A 21,352-nucleotide genomic window follows, 5' to 3' on the forward strand; every position below is an offset into this window, starting at 1 on the left:
ATCAGACTTGGCACACATCACATACTGAGTGTGCCAGCCTCTCTTTCTGAAGAAATCTCCACCCAGGTTCTAAAGAAATGGCAACCTGGAAAAATAAACAGCTGGTCAGCATGCAAGAAGGTCAATATCATAGTGAATAAAGTGACAGAGGAATGCTTGGTTTTTCAATTATTCGGAGGAACGTTGTCATAGAACACATGTTTCCTGCAACAGAGAAGTTGGGTAGCCATCTATCAAGGATCTCTTAGCTGTAGATTTCCTGTATTTGTTGGGGGCAAACCTGCTTTTCTTTTTAACCCCATCCAAAGAATGTCCCCGCAACTGTCTTTACCAAGCAAGCACCACAGCTATCCGAAGTTTGTAAGAGAGTTAAGTTCCTCCGAGAGCCAACAAGTCAAACTTCAGAGGCTACCACTGTCTTGCCATCTACATCAGAGTCACAGATCATGGATGATTTGTCTGCCTGATGTGGAATTCTGGATGGAATTAAACAGGATCCAATGCTGGCATCAGCGTCACTTAGATTGGAGCTGAGCTTCAGACGCAGTCCTCAAGTTTGGCATATGAAGATTTAGAGTTAGACCTATGGTAGAAAGAGTGGTAGGATGAGATGGTTGGACAGTGTCATTGGAGCTACCAACATGAATTTAATCCAACTCCGGGAGGCAGTGGAAGACAGAAGGGCCTGGCATGCTCTGGTCCATGGGGTCACGAAGAGTCGGACATGATTTAACAACTAAACAACAAAAAGAGTGTGCACAGCAGAGGCTGGAGATCTTTTAACTCTCTCAAGGATTTTTAACTCAATGGAAATTGCACAGGCAATCAGTTCACAATCAAACGGTGACTCTTACTAGAAAGAATTCCAGAAACTGGAATAAGATCTCCAGCCTTTAACGCACATGCTATTACTCCCAAAATCCTAACTCTTAATCTTAATGCCTTCAGGTTATATTTTTGGCCAGGATCGTAATACCTGTGTTTCAACAAGCTTTTTTTTATTCACCTTGTGCCATGTCTGGGAAATGATATGAGTGGTGATTTACCCAAACTCAATCCTCTCTCCGGTCTTGAATTCCACTTCTTCGGACATTTAGGACTGGGCACCCAAAGAGCCATTAATTTATAAGTAGGTTGCTTTCATAATTTGGCTGATGCTGAGATCTATGGTTTCAGGCAATCAGGCCCTAGGTCTCTGAAGTCTTTCATTCTCATGCCAAGATCCTACCTGAGTGTTCTACATATGGTGTTAAGTTGCTTAGTTAGATGTCAAAGCTATATGTTTCTTCCTGGCAGATTGCTGGACAGGGTACCTGAAAAAAATACACCTGTTGGTTGGGTTTCTGGGCCTAAGCTGCTAAGGGCAAGGCTCCTAAATTTTAAGATCCATGCAGTGCTTGAGGGTTTAGCCAGGAGGCACCATCCTTTTATGAGGGATGGTCAGAATACTATTTCCAAACTTAACATATCCTGGTCCGCATTATGGGCCAGTGGGATGTGTTGAGTTGCATAGCTGTTGAGGCTGCCAGCATCTATAGACAGCCCTGAAGAGAAGGAAGCTTTTACTGGTTTCCTAGGAGCTCACCTCTGCTAGGGTGTTGGAGTTCAGGAGCTTGCTACTTTTTTTAAAAAAAGTCAGATTGTGTAAGATCAACCAAAAATGTAAGAAGGTGTTGATCAACTCAGATGCTTTGAACATCAAGACCCATCCAAGCAGGCTCAGGAACAGCAACAACAAAAAATGCCCCTATCCAAAAAGGGTTAATTGACTGCCCTTGGAGGCTTCTGGTGATAGAATTGGCCATGTCATGGTCAAATAATAAAGGACAGGATTAGTGTTTGTGTGAAAAAATGGTGGGTGCAACCATTTAGAGAAAGCACATCTACAACTATTGGAAACTCCCGCCCTGTATTCCCTGGATGTAGTATATACTGTATACATGGAGCCCTTACCTGAAAAAAATATTCTCACTTTTTATGTGTGTTATGTTTTAACACCGAGATAGTCAATATAAAAATCAAATAGACTATGTTATTGGAAGCAGGAGACAGAGAAGCTATTCATTCATTCAGTCAGTCAGTCAGTCAGTCAGTCATTTACTGGCCTTCTACCAGTAAATGGTAGTAAACTGCCCATCTGACCGATCCATATTCTAGACATATTGAAGTTTCTGAATCAATGTCATTCCATGAATGCTTATTTTCTTTTCTTTAACTTCACATATCTATCTATCTATCTATCTATCTATCTATCTATCTATCTATCTATCTATCTATCTATCTATCTATCTATCTATCTATCTATCTATCTATCTATCTATCTATCTATCTATCTATCTATCTATCTATTTTTGGACTTATATACCACCCCGTAGCGCTACAAGCACTCTCTGGGTGGTTTACAAGTTAATTATGCAGGCTACACATTGCCCGCCCCCCCCAGCAAGCTGGGTACTCATTTTACCGACCTCGGAAGGATGGAAGGCTGAGTCAACCTTGAGCCGGCTACCTGGGATTTGAACCCCAGGTCATGAGCACAGTTTTAGCTGCAGTACAGCGTTTTAGCCACTGCGCCACGAGGCTCTTGATTGTGATATAAGTTAAGAGCAAAATAGTTTAACTGCAATTTGCAGCGGAACTATGGAACTAGAAGAAGGGGATTTCTCTTCAACACTGTTTTCCCAAAGAGTACTGCCTCTCAAATGCTACAAAATTTCTCTTTGCCGTGAGGAGAGAAACAACAGAGGTTTTTCAAACTCATTTTTCTGTGGGTTTATCTACAAGTGAAAACACAACTCATCTAAAATTTAGAGCAACAGAGGAAGACCTGTAGCCCTCCAAAGGTTGTCATACTACATGTCCCATGAGAACTAACCAGTATGATGGAATTGTAATCTATCTATCTATCTATCTATCCATCTATCTATCTATCTATCTATCTATCTATCTATCTATCTATCTATCTATCTATCTATCTATCTATCTATCTATCTATCTATCTATCTATCTATCTATCTATCTATCTATCTATCAAATTAAATAACAAATGAAAGTTAATGAAAACATAACATTGATCTGATGGCTGTCAATGTTATATCTACATTCCAGTGGAGCTATTCGGTGTGGCATGACCTACAAAGCCTGCTTGAATAACAAAGTTTTTAGAGATTTCTTTAAAATTGCCAGGGAAGGGGAGCAGGCAAATCTCAGGTGGCAGTTTGTCCCAAAGCAGAGCAAGAACCACCAAGAAGGCCCAGTTTGGTTTTTTCTCCTTCCAGGCCTACCTCCAGGTTAGCATCCTCGGCCGCCCAGCTTGAGATTCGTGAGTAGGATGGGCAACCCCTCTTCGAAGGAGACATTCTATCATGTGCTGAGATCCCAAACTGTTTAGGACTTTGTAGGTCAAAACCAGCACCTTGAACTTGAGACAGAAACAGACAGGTGACCAGTGCAAGGTGGCCAAGATCAGGGAGATATGTGTATATTTATTACCGTAGCTCCCATAACTAGCCTGGCAGGTCCATATTCTAGATCTATTGAAGTTTCCGGATCAGTGTTCCTTATTGAGGAAGAAGGCAAAAAAGACAATTCCTGTAATAAAAAGGAAATGAAAAGTGTACAGTGGTGCCTCGCATAGCGAGGTTAATCCGTTCCGGATTAACCTTCGCTATGCTGAAGCATCGCTGAACAGGGTAGGGATTTCCATTGGAACGCATTAAACATGGTTTAATGCATTCCAAATGGGCCAAATACTCACCGTTCAGCGAAGCTTCGTAATGGCCGGCAGCCATTTTCGCGCCCTCGCCTCGCTTAACGAGGGCGCGAAAACGCTGCGCGTGGCCATTTTGGGCCATTTCCGGGCTTCCGGCGGCCATTTTGGCCGCCGAACAGCTGATCGTCGGGCTTCGTTTTGCGAAGATCGGTAAGCGAAACGCTTACCGGTCTTCGCAAAGCGAATTGTGCCCTATAAGAAAAATGTTAAGCGATCGCATTAGCGATCCGAAAAAACGGATCGCTATGCGATTTCGTCGTTATGCGGTGCGCTCGTTAAGCGAGGCACCACTGTAGTTAGATGGCAGAAGAAACAATTAACATTGTGAAGGAAGGGGAAGAAGCAAAGGCGAAAGCGACAGAAGGAGGGTCAGAATCTTGAAGGCAACTTTTCAGCAACTATCATGCAGAGATGAAGAGAACTTTCAAAACAACCATTGCAGAGAAACAGAAGAGAACAACACCGAGGGGTTTCACAAATGAAGGGCACCAGCAACCTATGCCCCCGTGTCAGCCCTCCCAGTCAAGACTGTCCCTTGGGATCAAGGCCCCTGAGAAACTCCAGTTCTGTCAGCTTACCTCATGCGTTGGGGAAATGATTTCACAACTAAGTGCTCGACTTCAGCTGAATCCTTTCAATGTTTACTCTATGACGGACACACCTGGCATGACAAAATACTTAATAATTCTGTTATTAATACTCTCTAAATAACTGAAGAAACCTTTGTTTGCAGCCTGTTGTTTTCTTTTAACACAAGAATATCTCAGAGCATGGAATAAAAAAATAAAGGCGATAGAGAGTAAAAGATAAGGGAAGTTTAGTGTTTACTCACAGGGTGTTTTTCTAGAGTGGGGTGTATCTAGGTGTAGAGTATAAATGGGAGCTGTCCAAGCCAAAAAATAACCGGAGGAAACCAGGAGAAAATCCTATTCCTTTACGACAAGCGACCGGACGGTTGTCATTCCTACAGAAGAAAACCTCGTCCTTTTTTGTGGCTGAGTAAGTGCTAAATTCTTCCAGTCTGCATTTTTTTTTTTTTGGGGGGGGGAGTAGCTTCGATGATGATGATGATGATGATGATGATGATGATAAATCTGCCAAGAAAAAGACGAATATGTGTCACGCCTCATTTGTAGATATCTAAAGACTGCACAAACAGCTTGCAAAATTAGACGAGACAGAGTGGCAAAATTCAGCAAAATTCAAAGAAACCAAGCAAAGCCAAAAAAAAAGACAAATGTGTGGCACTTAAAGACTAACTATTAAACTATTAAAATTAGTGCACTGGTCATTATGCAAAAAAAAAAAAATCAGACAAACAGAAACCTTGCCAGTCCCCCAAATCCCATGGGAACATCAGGTAGAAATGCTTCTAGTATTCCAAGGTAATTATAATTTTCATCATTTGATAGTGATTTTATAATATTGCCATTTTAAAACTATTCCATCCAGTTAATGCTGACTCTGCCGAGAAAAAGATGAAACTGTGAATGTCCAAAGATTGCACAAAGAGATTACAAAGTTAGACATGATAGAACGGCAAAATGAGTGCACTAAAAAAGAGTCTAGAGGGCTTATAATTAGATTTTTCAACCACTGTGTCTGCATAATATCCCCATCTAAGAATATGTCCTAAAATAGCACTTTTAATTGATAGTTTAAAATAAAGAATGGAATTGGTCAACAAAAGAATTGATCACAAATCTGGTAATGGAGGCTAAATTAATAATGGCAAAGAATTAGATAGTTAAGAGCCATCTCCAATTACGGTAAATGAACGGTAGGAAGTGTGCAATATAGATATGACCGATAAATGAAGATGTGATATTAAAATAATGACAATTAAGAATGTATTTCAAGATATATGATGAGGATGTATTGGTTTTGTATTAACAATGGGGTTGTGTACCTCCGCAAGACCCAATGTATTTCTGGAAGGGGAATGGAATTTCCTTCTCTATGAAGAGAAGGAAATAAAGTATCTCCATTGGTCCCAGTGTGGGGAAGCATAGCATATGTGGATTTCCTTTAGATTTGTTTTTTACATATGACAGTTGCTAAAAAAATTAATAAAAAATATTTTTTTAAAAGTTGATGGAAGTTTGTTGCTCATGGCTCGTGAATAACAATGAGCATCGCAAACTGCCATGTCCCCAATTTGTGCCTATCTCTAATGCTGACCCTCTTGCATGTTGACCACCAGCTGTTTGCATTTCCAGAAAGTCCTATTTTTGGAACTTGGGTGGAAATTGTTTCATAAAAGGAAGCTGGCACACTCAATATGTGATGTTGGCCAAGTCTGAAACCTGAACAAAAAAAGTTTTATTAGTGTGGCTTTTCCTTGCTTGGTTCCTTTGCTCAGACAGTACTATGCTGTGGCACCTATGTTGGTTCAGTCACAGCCTGTTTTTGAGGAGTGTGGTCTCCTAGCAACTCTTGATACTACCTTTAGAGCATCTAGCATTGGTAGCACAATTGCTGTGTTGGACAGCAAGCCTCAAAACTTTCAGGCTGACCTGTGTCACAATTCCTCTAATGCTATTCAGTCAGTAAGGAAACATACAGACCCACCCACACTGAAGGCAGCATTCTAGCCCAACCTTTCCCTCATTGCATTGAACAAAGTACCACATTTTTCTGAAGATGGATAAGCTGTTGGACCTGCCTAGGCTATCCACATGAGACAACCCCCCACATGGAGAGGTTTTGCTTCACATAGAGATGCTACCTCAATACATCATTTATTTATTTTTATTTATTTATTTGATTTATACCCCGCCCATCTGGTCTAAAAGACCACTCTAGGCGGCTTCCAATATAGTAAAAACAGTGAAATAATACAAAAAAAATTACAAACAATTACATAAATCATATTGTAATAAACAGAATACAACAATAGAATAGAAAATACATAAGGAGAGAATAAACAGAAAAGTCAGATATTAACTGGAGGGAAGGCCTGAACGTATCGCCATGTTTTTAATTGACTTTTAAAAGTGCCCAAAGTGGGGGCCGCGCGGATCTCAGGAGGGAGATTGTTCCAGAGGCGAGGAGCCACCACCGAGAAGGCCCGGTTTCGTGTCCTTTCTTTCTGGGCCTCCCTCGTCGTTAGGCTCCTCAGCCTCACCTCCTGGCTCATGCGGGTGATCCAAGTAGATCTAGGTGGAAGCAGGCGTTCCGTCAAGTAACAGCCTCCTCTATGTCAGGTAGTCATATACCTGTATTCGATGTGATGATGGAGCGTGCTGGGATGCCATTTCTCCCTCAGCATTGGTTGGTTCCAAATGTTTCCGTAATGACTCACTAATGCTAGAGCAACTGAACCAGGTCAGCTGAAAAGTTTCATGCCCTCTCAAAGGCCATGATAAATAAGACCTCCTTCTCTCTTTTTCTCTCATAGGGTTTGTATGAAGATAAAGGAGGGAGAAACAGAGTTATAAATGTCATAATGGGGTGTTCAGAAACTCTTGTCCAAATGGGTAAATGTGCTTTCATAACCAGCACATGGGGAGAAGCTGTTCAAAGTTCTTCTAATGTGCGATCATGAAGTCTCTATTGCTCTCTCTCCCACCTTAAGATTCCTCACTGTCTCTATTCAGGCTAACTCTGGAATTAAGGGTGTTGCTTCCATGGTTGGATCTGATGACAGACTGGTTTAAAACAACAACAACACTTTCCAAAGGAAAGGGGGAAATGTATGAGAGAAAAACTCATTCAACACTAGGGACTAGAAAGCAGTAGGCTTGTGTTGAGAGGAGTTGCTTCTGCTGCTGTGTATTTTCTCGCTGGTTCTTTTCTGCCCTCGTGGTTGTTATTGAAAAACCTGGAGAGTGCCATACTGCTAAACTCTGATTCTGGTACAAACTGAAATAAAAGTAAATAAATGAAGGGTTTTGGGAGGGGGGGAAGGGATACAAAACCATCTCTGGGGGATCCTGTCAATATCAGATGAGGTGAATTGCCTCTCATCCATTAGGAGCAGGTGATGCATTTACATTTCTGTGGGATTTTTTTTTCTCTCCTCCCTCCTCTTTCTTGATTCCAAAGATCCATCATGAAGAGCTTCAAGACCTCCTACATCCTGCGTGTCCCTCTGGCCATCTTTCTCACCGTTTTTCTGCTACAGTCCTGTGAAGCACAGACCTGGCCAGCTTTTCAAAACCAGCATATTGCTCCTCCACCTGGACCAAACGAAAACCTCAATGCCTACTGTGACCGGATGATGACCAGAAGAGGCATGACTCAACCCAGATGTAAGCCCCAGAATACCTTCATCCACAATAACGCACATGATGTCCAGCAAGTGTGCCATGGCCAGTCAACTCATTACAGCCGTAACTTATATGACAGCATTCAGTCCTTCTATATGACTTACTGCAATAACACAGGTACTGCAGGTAACTGCAGGTACATAGGTCAACCTCTCAACCGTCGCATTCGTGTAGCCTGTAATGGTGACCCAGTCCACTTTGGAGGTATTCTGCCATAGGAAGACCCAACTCGCCTCATGTTCCTTCAAGCTAGAAGCCTGATGATCTATTCTCTTCCCTGAGGCCTACACCTTTCTCTTACCAGTGTCTCTTCATTTCTGTATTAGGCACTTCTTCTGATTTTAATATGATTTTTTTTCTGTGCAAACCTTCAGAATGGATGATTCGAAAGGAGATGCTATGGGGTTCGGTTAGAATGTAGAAGAGAAATCTTTCTCACATTTTACAATTCTGTTTGATTTTTAAAAAAATCTTTGTGACTTTGCTTTCCCTTTCCTATCTCATAATAAAAAAGTTGAGCATCACCCTCTCTTTTTTTGCATCTTGACCCTCATCTAACTACATATCCCAGCTGATGGTGAATAAACAAGGTCAGTGCATATGAAACCAGAACAAAAGACCTGACAGGTCATTTTTGTCCTCAGTGTGGAAGGGATTGTCACTTTCAAATTGGCCTTCTCAATCACACTAGACGCTGTTCCAAGACCTCCATACAGAGCACGCTACCATAGTCTCTGGAGACTGAAGGTCATCATGTTCATAACCCTGGTGCTTCTCAACGGTGCCAGTACAGATACAGAAAGAAAAATTCACACATGAACATGTATTTCGCCACTGGGGCAGCTCTGGAAAACCTGGAAACTGGAGGGGAAATAGTTTCAGGCATAGAGGTCTCAATAGGGGCTGAAGGCGAGGAGCTCCAGATAGCCATGATATGCACATATCTACTTTATGCAATCAGACCATACCCAAATTACTATTAACCCCCACAAGATGGAGTTGAATATGTGGCTTTCTAGCTATAATGGTGTATTCATTTATTCATTCATGACCGGGCCTGTTGTACCAAATGTGTTTCTTTTCAGTGATACTTGCTTTGTGTGAAATATAGTGTTATTGGATTAGAGTAGCACCTATTAAGAGCATGCATTCACAAAGAGACACGAAGCAAGAGAAAACACCAGACACAGACTCTTTTTTTTTTCATCTGTTCACCACTTCTCACCCAAATACAAAGCAATCATCAGGATTGCTTTTGGACACATATGATTGGTAATGAGCACAAAAGGGGATCCTGTAAACCATTTGGACAGCTGCCACTGGGCTTCTCAACATTCAGGCTGCCCTTTGCTCCCTCCTTCCCTCTCCTAGGTTTGATCTGAGAGTAAAAGTAGAAGAAAAAGAGTCATTAACGTAATAATAAAAAAGATTAGGATCCATTTGCTCCAGGCTACCCATGGGCCCCTGATGTAAGTCCATGAAATCTTCAAATTAATTTCACCTGTGGATAGGCTCAGATCATCTCTGGTTACACCATCTGGCAACTGGGGCAAATAAAGGACATAATTCTCACATGACAGCATGCTGCTTTTTGGAAAATTGTCCCTCCTTTACCTTATTTGAAAGAAACCAGATAGATAGATAGATAGATAGATAGATAGATAGATAGATAGATAGATAGATAGATAGAGAGAGAGAGAGAGAGAGAGAGAGAGAGAGAGAGAGAGAGAGAGAGAGAGAGAGAGAGAGAGAGAGAGAGAGAGAGAGAGAGAGAGAGATGCGCCTGACAGTGAGTGAAATCGCTAAGGAAATGTCAAACATAGACACAAATGCACACTGACTGTTCTGTGCTTTCCTAGGTCGGTAACCCTAGCCTAAGTACAACATATTTTACCCAAAGGAAGTGTCATTGAAAAGAGCCAGTTGTTGCATAAAAGTCCCTCTACCTCCTGCCATCTATGGAATACAACTGGTTGTGGAAAGGAATCAGTGGTACTTGACCTGATAACTGATTGTGAGACACAACTGACTGTGTGAACTTAGACTCTCCACTGAACACACCTTTGCAATCAGGAGTTGGTTACACAGAAAAATGGAGGTCCCTGGTTTTGAGGAATGTCTGAGGAGGTAATGTTAATGAACTGCACCTGCTGATTTCTGAAAAAAAAATGTCAATTTCAAAAGGAATGACAGCAAAACACGTAGGGGAGAGTTGTAGATCAGAAGAGGTACATGCCTTACCATCCCAATAATAAGGTCTTTATGAAACCAACTTATTACTAATTTTTCTTCTCCTGGTGAGCCATAATTAAAGAGGATACAGAGAATATACAAGCCACCAAAATCGACTGGAAAGGTGCATCCCTCACCCAAACACAAACTGTTTCAGAAACCAAGTTATTATTATTATTTCCCTGCCTGGAATGGACTGAAAGATTTATAGGTTTCCTCATGCTAAGCTACAAGATTTCAGTCATGCCAATGGGAACGTACACCCCTTTGGTAATTCTCTAATAGAGGGAACGTAGACAGCCAGAGTTTGCCATGTAGAGTGGAGTGAATGTGCTCCAGTTGAAACACCCTCTTGTACGCCATTGGAGAAGGTGCTAAATAAGACTCCAGCCATCTACTTAGCAGCTGGTCATTGCCAGGAAATCGAATTGGTGAACATACCAGGAAATGAATGCATCAGAAAGTGTTTATTAATATTATTCTATAGTTTGACCACAAAAAACAGTACAAGAAAAGGAGGAGGCCAGAGCAGAAAAGCCACAGAAATGAGATTTTGAAGAGGATGGATGAAAATGGGTCTTGCAGTTTCAAGATCGAGGAGGAGATCATTTTCTTAGAAGGAGGGATGTCCACTGATCCAGTCTCCCAGCAGGCGTCCCCAGGTGCAAAAAGCTTCTTCACAGTTCATATTTGCAGATGTAGGTGTTCCGTCTATTGCACTTATCATCGTTCCACTGTTTAAAACCTAAAATACGAAAGACATGCCCAATATTACTGTGTCTTGCTTTCTCTTTTCTGCCCAAGTGTGTGTGGTTTAGAGGGGAGAGGAAATGGAAGGAAGGAAGGAAGGAAGGAAGGAAGGAAGGAAGGAAGGAAGGAAGGAAGGAAGGAAGGAAGGAAGGAAGGAAGGAAGGAAGGAAGGAAGGAAGGAAACGAAAGTCCAGATTTACTGCCATTTTCTGAACTCATTTTTAAAAGATAGTCAATGCTAGCTCAATTTTCCTCTGCTCTAGTATATCCATTTTTGAAATGAATATTGCACTAAAAGAAATAAAATCATGGAGATGTATAGTGGAATAGTTTGAAGGTGCCAACAGGAAAGCTCAGTGAGTTAGGTATCTGGCTGTAGAGCCAGAGGTTGGGAATTCCTCACTGGACATCCCAGAAGATCCAGCCTGTGGTGGCCATCGACCAGCTACAAATTTCGGGGATGCCCTCAGAAGAAGAGGGGAAGAAGGAAGGAAGGAACAAAGGAATAAAGGAATGAAGGAACCTTCCTGTCTCTTCTTCTCCCGTATTATCCTTCCAACAGTTGTGGGATGGCGGTCCAGCTCAGAGAAAGTAAATATCTTGAAACCACCTAGTGGAGTTTCTCAGTTCAATGTGGGAAGTACCACCTTGGCCTCCCAGATTCCAGTCTAAGGTTGCCACCTCTAATATCCCATTGGGTATCAGAAGTCCTGGTCTATGTCAGAGGGAGCTGAAACTAGCTGAGGAAAGATAGGAAGTCGTGGAGGACCACGTGCTCCTGAGATGTTGCCTTTTCTTAGCCACCCAGATTACTTACGTGTAGAACATGTCAGCTCCACGCAGAACTCATCTTTATAACGGTTGTCTGGCTGACCCTTCATCCAGGCCTTGTAGTTGTAGACCGACTCATCAGCCCATCTCCATCTCCCGTTCTGTAGAAGTGGAACAATATAAATAATCGTGTTAAGGGAAAGATTGGCTGGAGAGGTTGTTGAGTGGGGAGTTGTGACCAATTTTGGCAGAGATGGGCTGGTTTACTCTTGTGCAAAGCAAGGGTGAAGCAGGTGGGATTTCAAGTTTGTTGTTGTTGTTTTGAGTGTGAGGAATTTGTATACCCTCAATCATAAATAAGATGGAGAAATCTAGCCTCTTCCTACCATTTCTGGGTTCATTATCCTTCTACTCATCCTTCATCATCTGTGGTCACTCCACCCATCAGACCAGACCTTGGTTCTCAAGGGTGCCCCCCACTCAAAAAATATTGGGTCTCTCTCTATATATATATACTTGCCATCCTCCATGTGCTTGAAAGATGATAGAACTGGGGACAGAAGTAAATGGGGCTAGGGCTCTCCCCTTTCCCTGCATAGATTCATAACACCGGAGTAGAGCCTGGCAGATTATTGAGTTAAGGCCAGATCAAAACTTTACTAAACAGATCCATTCAGAGATGATTCTGTGGAGTGGAGGAAGTCATTCATGGATTCATAACATCAGAGGAGAGCCAGAGAGATGATTGAATGAAGGCCAGATCTCCAGATGATTAGCTGGAGTGGAGGAAGGGAAAGAGGCTCACCTGACGGACATCACGGAGCCCAATCCAGACATTTAATGGTTGTTTCTGGTAAGTGGAGATGTGTTCAGCCACCAGGACGGTCTCTGCCTCTGTAAGGACAGAGGCAAGGTGGGCTCCTCGCCCGTAGCTCTGGCACTCAATCTGAATGAAGAAAGGGGAGGAAGGAATATTGGAATGTTGTTATAGAGAGAACAGAGTTGATGCAGAAAGAATTTTCCTAAATTTGGTCTTGTCGATGGATTATAAAATAATGTTACATCTGGGCCTTCCACATTCAGATCTTAAATGTTTTAAAAAAGTATTTTCTTACAATACCCAATCCAAGAGCAGTTATTTCTGTATACAGTGGTGCCCCGCATAGCGACGATAATCCGTGCAGCAAAAATCGCTGCAAAGCGATTTCATTGCTATGCGAAATTAAAAAGCCCATAGGAATGCATTGAAACTCCTACAGTGCCTTCCTATGGGTTTAAAACTTACCTTTTAAGCAAAAATCCTCCATACGGCAGCCATTTTCGCTGCTCAGTAAGCAAGGAATCCGTTCCTGTTTTCCCCGGTGGCCATTTTGGTACCACCAATCAGCTGGGGAAAAATCATCGCTATGCGATGATCCGTAAGCAAAAAAGGTAACGATCATTGCAAAGCGATTTCTTCCATAGGAAACATTGTTATGCAATCGCAAAAGCAATCACAAATTCTTCATCGCTATTCGAATTTGTCGTCAAATGGGGCGCCTGTTATGTGAGGCACCACTGTGTAGAGTGGTGCCCCATATAGCGACAATAATCCGTTCCAAAAAAATTGTCGCTATACAGATATTCGCTATGCGGAACAAAAAAGCTCATAGGAATGCATTAAAACACGTTTAATGCATTCCTATGGCAAAAAACTCACCGATCAGCGAAAATCCTCCATATGGCCGCCATTTTCACTGCCCGGTAAGCGAGGAATAGGCGCGAAAACACAGCGGGCAGCCATTTTAATTACCCGGTGGCCATTTTGGAACCGCCGATCAGCTGTTTTAAAAACATCCCTATGTGCAAATCGCTAAGCAAAACAGCTTACCAATCATCGCAAAGCAATGTTTTATTATTAATAACATCGCAATGCGATCGCTTTTGTGATTGCAAAATCTTCATTGCTATGCGGATTCGTCATTAAACAAAGCGCTCATCAAGCGAGGCACCACTGTATATTTATTTATTTTTATTTACTGGTATGCTACCTCTCCCTCAGAACTGGGACCCAAAGCAGCTTACAACACACATAAACTGGAAACAATTAATATACACTTCAGGTACAAATATTAAATCTGAATTAATCTGAATTATAATCTTATAACACATACCAAATTAGAATCCTTTCAAATATATTAAATAAAATATAAATGCTAGTTGTAATAGTAGAACATTTTTATTAGAAAGGCTTAGAAAAGAATTACAGGAAGGCATTGGGAAGCTGAACATCAGCAAGGAAATTTTGTTTTGAGGGATTTCCTTGAGAATTTCATGTTCATTTCAGCTTGAGTTCTGTAAACCAGGCCACCTTTGTTCCACCCACACCACAAAACACGATTTCTCTGCTCCTGGAGCCTTGAACCTCATCTGCCCATCATGCATTACCTCAAGGCTGGGATGCTGAGAAAGGCTTCTTACCTCAGCCTCTTGCCATGTCATTGGCTCATCGAAATAAGCATAGCAGTTGCCCTGGTTTTGCATCCAGTCCCTGGCGCAGGACGCAGCCTCAGCTGTAGAGCAGAGAGAGGATGTGGGAGAGGGGAAAGAAAGAGTGAATGCAAAGCAGAAGGAAATAAATATAATAATGGCTCATCAAGTTAAATGTGACTTTGATGACTTTTGGTGACTCTTCCCAGGGTTTTCCAGGTATAAAATACTCAGAAGTAGTTTACAAGGCCCTGTTTTAGGGGGCGCTTCGGGACTGTCAGGAATCAAACTTCCAATCCTCACTGCTCCAACTTACTGAGCCCTTCTACCATCTCAGAATCATTCTGAATCTGAGAGCAATCTTTCTTTAAGAGACTCACCTCCCAGAAAAGGGTTAGAGAAGATGATTCCAAGAAGGCAAAGAGCAGAACTGGTGAAGAATCCCATCTTCTGCTTGACCCTTTTAGGGAAAATGGATGGTTAATTCAAGAGATACATTCATTGATTGCCATTAATTGGATCTGCTCAAGAATGGAAGAAAAGATCATGTTTTATTGGCTTTTACTATCATGTTTCTACAATTTTGTTTCCTTATTTGAATTTTTAAAAACTGGGAAAAAGAAGGAAAGAGAAGAATGCAGGTTTAAAATTGTTGTGCTAGTTATTTTTTAAAAAAAAGGAAAGTATGAAAAATACCAGGTTGGAGAAGAATTTTTTAAATATAGACTGGTCAGGTTAAGGTTCCAGAAGTTCTTTAAAGTCTCCCTCAACTCTTCCAGGATTCCTGCTGAGGCAGCTTATGAACTCTGAGGGACCATAGTCCTCCACAGCAGACATTCCTTTCCATGAGGGAAAGTTGTGCTGTTTGTGTGGAACTCAGATCCATCTTTGCACTTCTGAAATATATTGAACTTCATCAGTCTATCTCTCTGTAAGTGCTTCACTCATCTCCTGGGTATAAGAAGAAGTTATATATCATTCATGGTGAAGCCATTCTCTATTTATTCTTGCTATGCCTAACGAGCTGAAAGAACATGGTAAGGAATATCTCTCATCACCAATGGGGCTTGTATAGTGACATTGGTTAGTTAGAAAGGAAACATAGCTGGGAATATAGCAGATACAACAGTACTTTTTTACATTTGTAGATAGTCCATGAAATAATGGACACATATCGGACATTAGGTATAGCAGTGCAACGAAACCTGTTTCCACCCAATGTAATTTACCTGAACATTCCGTACAAGATCTGAAAGTTGCCATTCTAGAGAAGAAAAATTATAGGATAGAAATCCAGTAAAAGAGAGGTAGGAGGTACCTCAGGATTTAGTTAACAGGAGCTGAGCAGGGCTGCTAAGAACAAGACATTTTAGAGATTTCTGATTTCTGAAAAAAAAATGTCATTTTTAAAGGGACAAGAGTATATCAGAAAAGGCACATAGCTTACCATCCCAATCACAATCCATTTATGAAATCAAATTATTACGACTTTGTCTTTCTTGTTGAAGCTACATTAAGAGGATACATAGAATATAAAAGTTATCAAAACAGACTGAAATAATTTCACACTTACCAACGCAACCACACAAAAGGATGAGATTTTCTTCTGTAGGAATGATGACCACAGTGGCTGTAAAGGAAGGTTTATCTCCTGGTTTCCTCTGGTAGTGTTGGTTTTGAGAGCTGCCATTTATACTCTAGATCTAAATATGCCCAACCCTGGAAGAAAGAGTAAACTTTCCTTATCTTATTTCACCTAAGGACTCTGTATCCCCTTTACCTTTTTATTCTATGCCCTAAAGTGATTACAAATATCTGAGAGAGTAATTTTCTCAGTTAAAGTAAATAAGCTTGATTGATTGAAATCCTGCTAGAAATCCTGCTATCTGGTATACCACTGTACCGGATAACAGGAAGATCAGAAAAGGTGCACCAATCACACAAACACAACCTGTTTCTGAAACCAACTTATTATTACTTTTTTCTCTGCCTGGAATGGACTGAAAGTTTTATAAGTTTTCTTATGTTACGCTACAAGATTTCAGCCATACCAACAGGAACATACACCCCTTTGATAACTGTGTAATACAGGGAACATCGACAGCCCCAGTTTGCCATGCAGAGTTGAGTGAATGTGCTCCAGTTGAAACACCCTCTTCTACCCCATTGCACTTAGCATTGTTCCACAGTCTAAAACTTAAAATATGAAAGACATGCCCAATATTACTGTGTCTTGCTTTCTCTTTTCTGCCCAAGTGTGTGTGGTTTAGAGTGAGTGGAGAGGAAGGAAGGAAGGAAGGAAGGAAGGAAGGAAGGAAGGAAGGAAGGCTTCCTGCCTCTACTTTTTCCATGTTATCCTTCCAACAGTTGTGGGATGGAGGTCCATCTTAGAACAAGTGACTGTCCTGAAATCACCTAGGGTGTTTCCCAGTTCAGTGTAGGAAGTACCACCTGGATTCCCCACATTCCAGTCTCCACAGGCTGTCTCTTACAAAATGACCTAATGAACTGACAAACTGAATCGTTATTCATCGGGTCACAGTGGGGGCAATTTGTGGTTTATGTGTCGTCAAGTTTGATGACCCACAAACCAAGACAAAGTGCCGTTTTGGCACTTCATCCCCCATCTCTAGTCAGGAAGCAAACTCCCAATCATCTGTGCTCCAACTCACTGAGCCATGCATCCAGCTCAGATTAATTATGACTCTGAGGTCAGTATTTATGTGAGAGACTCACCTCCCAGGAAGGGGTTAGAAAAGATGATCCTGGGAAGGCACAGGGCAAAATCAGTGAAGAATTCCATCTTCTGGTCAACTTTTAAAGGGAGAAATGCACAGTGAATTTCAGAGGTGCATTCATTGACTGCCAATGTTGACAATACAACTGCACCATCATCCAGGCAAGCAAGCAACAGTTGACCTCTCTGCAATTCCAGCAAGAAGGTCCTGGATAAGCAAATTCCTCTTCTCCACCACTGTTTGTATATGGGGAAGAAATCCAAAGCATTGCACTCAACACAGAGACACAGACATAAGCATACATTATCCTTCATAACATGAGATTTCTTTTCATTATACTGTGTGTTATGTTCCATGAAATTACTTCTCAACGAACTAAGAAGTTATTGAATGGCCAGAATCTTATCAATGATCTATGCTGGCAAAAATGTAGTGCTGTAAAACACAGCAGTGAATAGCCACTAGTTAGCAAGTTGAATTCCTTCTCGTATGCAAAGTCCCCTGATTGCTGAATGATAAGGAATATAAACAGTGACTCATTAATTACCTTATCTGATCTGCAGATGGCATGAAGTTGGGTGGAATATCTAATGCCCTGGAAGACAGAAGCAACGTTTGAAAAGATTTTGACAGGCTCAAATATTGGACTGAAAACAAGTGAATGAATTTTAACAGGAATAAGTACAAACTTCTACCTGTGGGGGTGGGAAACAAATGCACAGTTACACAATGGAGGATACTTAGCTCGGTAACACTACATGCAAGACAAATCTTGGAATTCTTTTAGATCACTAGTTGAATATGAGTTGACAGTGTCATGTGACTGGGGAAAAGAGGCAAATGTGATTTTAGGCTGCGTTCATTCATTCATTCATTCATTCATTCATTCATTCATTCATTCATTCATTTGATTTGATTTGATTTGATTTGATTTGTATCCCGCCCATCTGGTCTATACAACCACTCTAGGCGGCTAACAGTAGTAGTCTCCAAATTACATCCCAGTTCCCCTCGATTCAGCACTGGTTAGGCCTCATCTTGAGTACAATGTCTGGTTCTGGGCATCACTCTTTAAGAAGGATGCAGAGAAACTGGAACAAGTTCAGAGGAGAGCAACTAAGCTGATCAGGGACTGGATACCAAGCCCTTTGAGAAAGACTAAAAGAACTAGCCGTCTTTAGCCTTGGGGGAAGAGGACTGATGGGAGATAGGATAGGACTCTTCAAATATTTGAAAAGTTGTCATACAGAGGAGGGGCAGGATCTGTTCCCAGTTCTTCCAGAGATCAGGAGGACACAGAATAATGGGCTCAACCTGCAGCAAGCCAGATTTCAACTGAATATCTCGTATGCCAAGTCCCATAATTGCTGAATGATAAGGAATATAAACAATGACTCGTTAATTACCTTATCCGATCTGCAGATGGCACAAAGTTGGGTGGAATAGCTAACGCCCTGGAAGACAGAACCAGCGTTTGAAAATATTTTGACAGGCTCAAATATTGGACTGAAAAGGCCTCTTATGCAACACTTTTTAGTGACACTTCCATTGTGTAAAATATGTTGCATTGAGGTTAGAAGATCAATCTAGGAAAGCACGGAACAGTGTGCATTTGTGTTTATGCCTGACAAATCCTTAGCAATATCACTCATCCACCCACTCATCTGACATTCCCCATTCCCATTTCTGGGTCAAGACCTGTGTGAATGTACACACAGGGAACTCATTCACCCTACAGACACTTCCCATTCCCACAGTTAGCCCAACAAACCTTAGAAGGAGATGCCTGAAGAGGATCCAGAAAAAAAGCCATTTCCATTCAGCAGGGACTCACCTCCTCCTCCTCCTGTAGCTGCTATAAAATAATCTTCCCCCTTTTTTGTTTTACTAATTCAGAAGAAGCCGGCAATTATTCTAGTTCTCCTTACTTGGAGTTTAACGTTAGTAATCCCGAAGACTGAGAGAAATACTTCTTGAAAAGTTTTAAAAAGAACAAAACATCTTGTACAGCCTCCCAGACCTTCCGGCACCTTGACTTTTCCTGGTATGTACAATGATCACTAATTTCCTGGTCTTTTTAGACCAATAGACACAAGGATGATGGTGAGGGAACTTCAGAGGTCCTTGAGAACATCGTGCTTCTTGCTTGGTTGTAAGAACGCAGCACCAATTGAGTCAAACTGCTCTCCATGTTATATTCCGACTTTGTTTTAAAAATATTTTATTTAGAGATCATGGTGTGAACGTGGAGAACCCAAAACTTGGAAAACATAAGGAGTAAAGAGGTTTTCAAAAGCTCAAGAAACTAAGGAGGGTGACAAATCTGAGGCGTGAACAGGCAGACTCCAGCTATCAATGCGGCAATACATGCCATCAAGTCACTTCATCACTGGATGAAGAAATCTCCGGAATGTCCTGTCCTCAACAGCCCTGCTCAGCTCTTGTTAACTCAAGTATGTGGCTTCTTTTCAGTTGTTGTTCTGTCTCTCATTTGTTCTTCCTCTTTTCCTGCTCCCATCAGCCTTTCCTCACATTGTTTGCCTTTTCCAGAGAATTCTGCCTTCTCATGATGTCATCTAAATAGGATAACATTGCCATCATTTTATCATTTTATCATTGGAGGCTGTTTGAATATAGGATTCACTTGCCCATTTTTCTGGTAAATTGGAGTACATGGGAGTGTTTGAGAGGAAAATAGATAAATAATCCTAGACCACTTAAATGACTTAAATATGTTTTTTTATTTATTTTATTTACAGCATTTTTAGCCGCACCATTACCAGTGGCTTCTGGGTGGCGTACCACAATATTAAAACTTAAAAACATTAAAAACATTTAAAAAGTCAGTGAATTAAAAGGGGGGGGAATCTGATCCTACCCCTGAAAACTTTCCTGCCCCCCAGGTGTATGCAATGCTATTTGGCTTTCCTATTTACCAGATTAGAGTCAAAAATAGAATCAGAGAATTCCACGCACCATTAGGAATTGGACCACACCCAAGTTATTGCTCTTTGCCCTCAGCAGAACTTAAGATGGAGGGGAATATGGGGCCAGTCTATCTAATTCATCCATTCCTTCATTGACAGGGCCCTTTAGATAACAACCAGCTCTTTTAAGTAATACCTCCTTTATGGCTCTTAGATTAAAGCATGCACACACACACACACACACAAAAGCACGTGCTGGTCAGTGGACATTTGTGTTTATGGATAGACACTTCCTTAGAGATAATATTCATCATTGAGGTGACCCAATCACCTTGTGTCCACCTCCCATCCTCACGGTGAGACCATCATACGTCCGACGTGAGTGCCTGGAAAGGATAGAAGAGAATGCGATGTCTATTGAGCACGACTCTTCTTCTTCTGCTCCGGCTTTAAAATCACCTGTCTTTTATTTTTGTGTCCTTCTGGAGGCTCAGTAAGAAATTACTCGAGTTGGTCTCCTTTTGAGTTTACTCTTCCTTGTCCACAATACTGAGGGAGGCCTTCCGTGAGATGTTTTTAAAAATGAACCTAGGTTTTAAAACACCTGCTGTTGACCATTTCAATGGTAGTCCTTTAATACAACTTTAGTTCTCCGTGGAACTGAATCTCCATAGATGAAGACTGGCTCCCTCACCTAGGTGTAACTTCTCGTTGGTGTAACTGTCCTTTGTCAGGATCAGCTCTGTTTAGGGGGCAGGGGATCCACATAGCTCTTAGTGTCATTTTCTCTTTAAAAACCACTGATTTTCAGTTTCATTGAAAACATACCCCTCCCTTTTCTTCAACCCTAGTATTCTGTGTCTCAAGAAGTTCAACATTCTTCTTTTTTTTTTACCCTGCTGCATATTACAGAAAGTGACCAGACAGTTTGGCTAGTTGGGTTCCCAGAAGTCTGGACTTCAAATTCCTAGTAGACTTCCTGGAAGGACAGCCAGCATCTGTGGCCTCGAGCCAGCTGTTGTTTTTCTTGTTCTAGTTTTTTCGGGCTGTTCGGCCACCTGAAAAAATCTACAACCACCAGCGGATCCTGGCCACAAAAGCCTTCAAGAATACATTATTTTTCTTATTATGATGATCAGACATGGGCATGAACCAAAAAAACAAATCAGGAAGTTCATTAAAAAAATCACTGGTTCCTTAGTTTGGGTTGATTCGAGGTTGTCAAAAGCAACGAAACAAAACGAACGAAGCCAACAAACTTTTAAATCCATTTTTGTTTCATTTGGTTTGTTTGCCCATTTTCTCCCCTATCACCCGTGACCCCCTGCTCCTGTCAATCAGAAGCACTAGGCAACCTTGGGAGGGACCTAGAGACTACTGGATTGGCAGGTCCGGCATCTCAACGCATGGTTCAAAGGACTC

The 21,352-nt window shown here is 41.5% G+C and overlaps 1 protein-coding gene across 1 annotated transcript; it reads right to left on the reverse strand.

The window, feature by feature from the left end:
* Positions 1–10,256: 10,256 nt before the first annotated feature.
* LOC110089578 (C-type lectin) lies at positions 10,257–16,883 on the reverse strand. Its single transcript, XM_078377146.1, has 4 exons — positions 14,646–16,883; positions 14,257–14,348; positions 12,602–12,742; positions 10,257–11,957 (listed from the first exon to the last, which is right to left on the reverse strand). The coding sequence occupies exons 1-4, from the start codon at positions 14,710–14,712 to the stop codon at positions 11,835–11,837; spliced, it is 423 nt and encodes a 140-aa protein (XP_078233272.1). The 5' UTR covers positions 14,713–16,883; the 3' UTR covers positions 10,257–11,834.
* Between the last annotated feature and the right edge of the window lie 4,469 nt (positions 16,884–21,352).

Source organism: Pogona vitticeps, chromosome 6 (genome assembly GCF_051106095.1).
Source record: "Pogona vitticeps strain Pit_001003342236 chromosome 6, PviZW2.1, whole genome shotgun sequence".
Classification (NCBI taxonomy): Eukaryota; Metazoa; Chordata; class Lepidosauria; order Squamata; family Agamidae; genus Pogona; species Pogona vitticeps.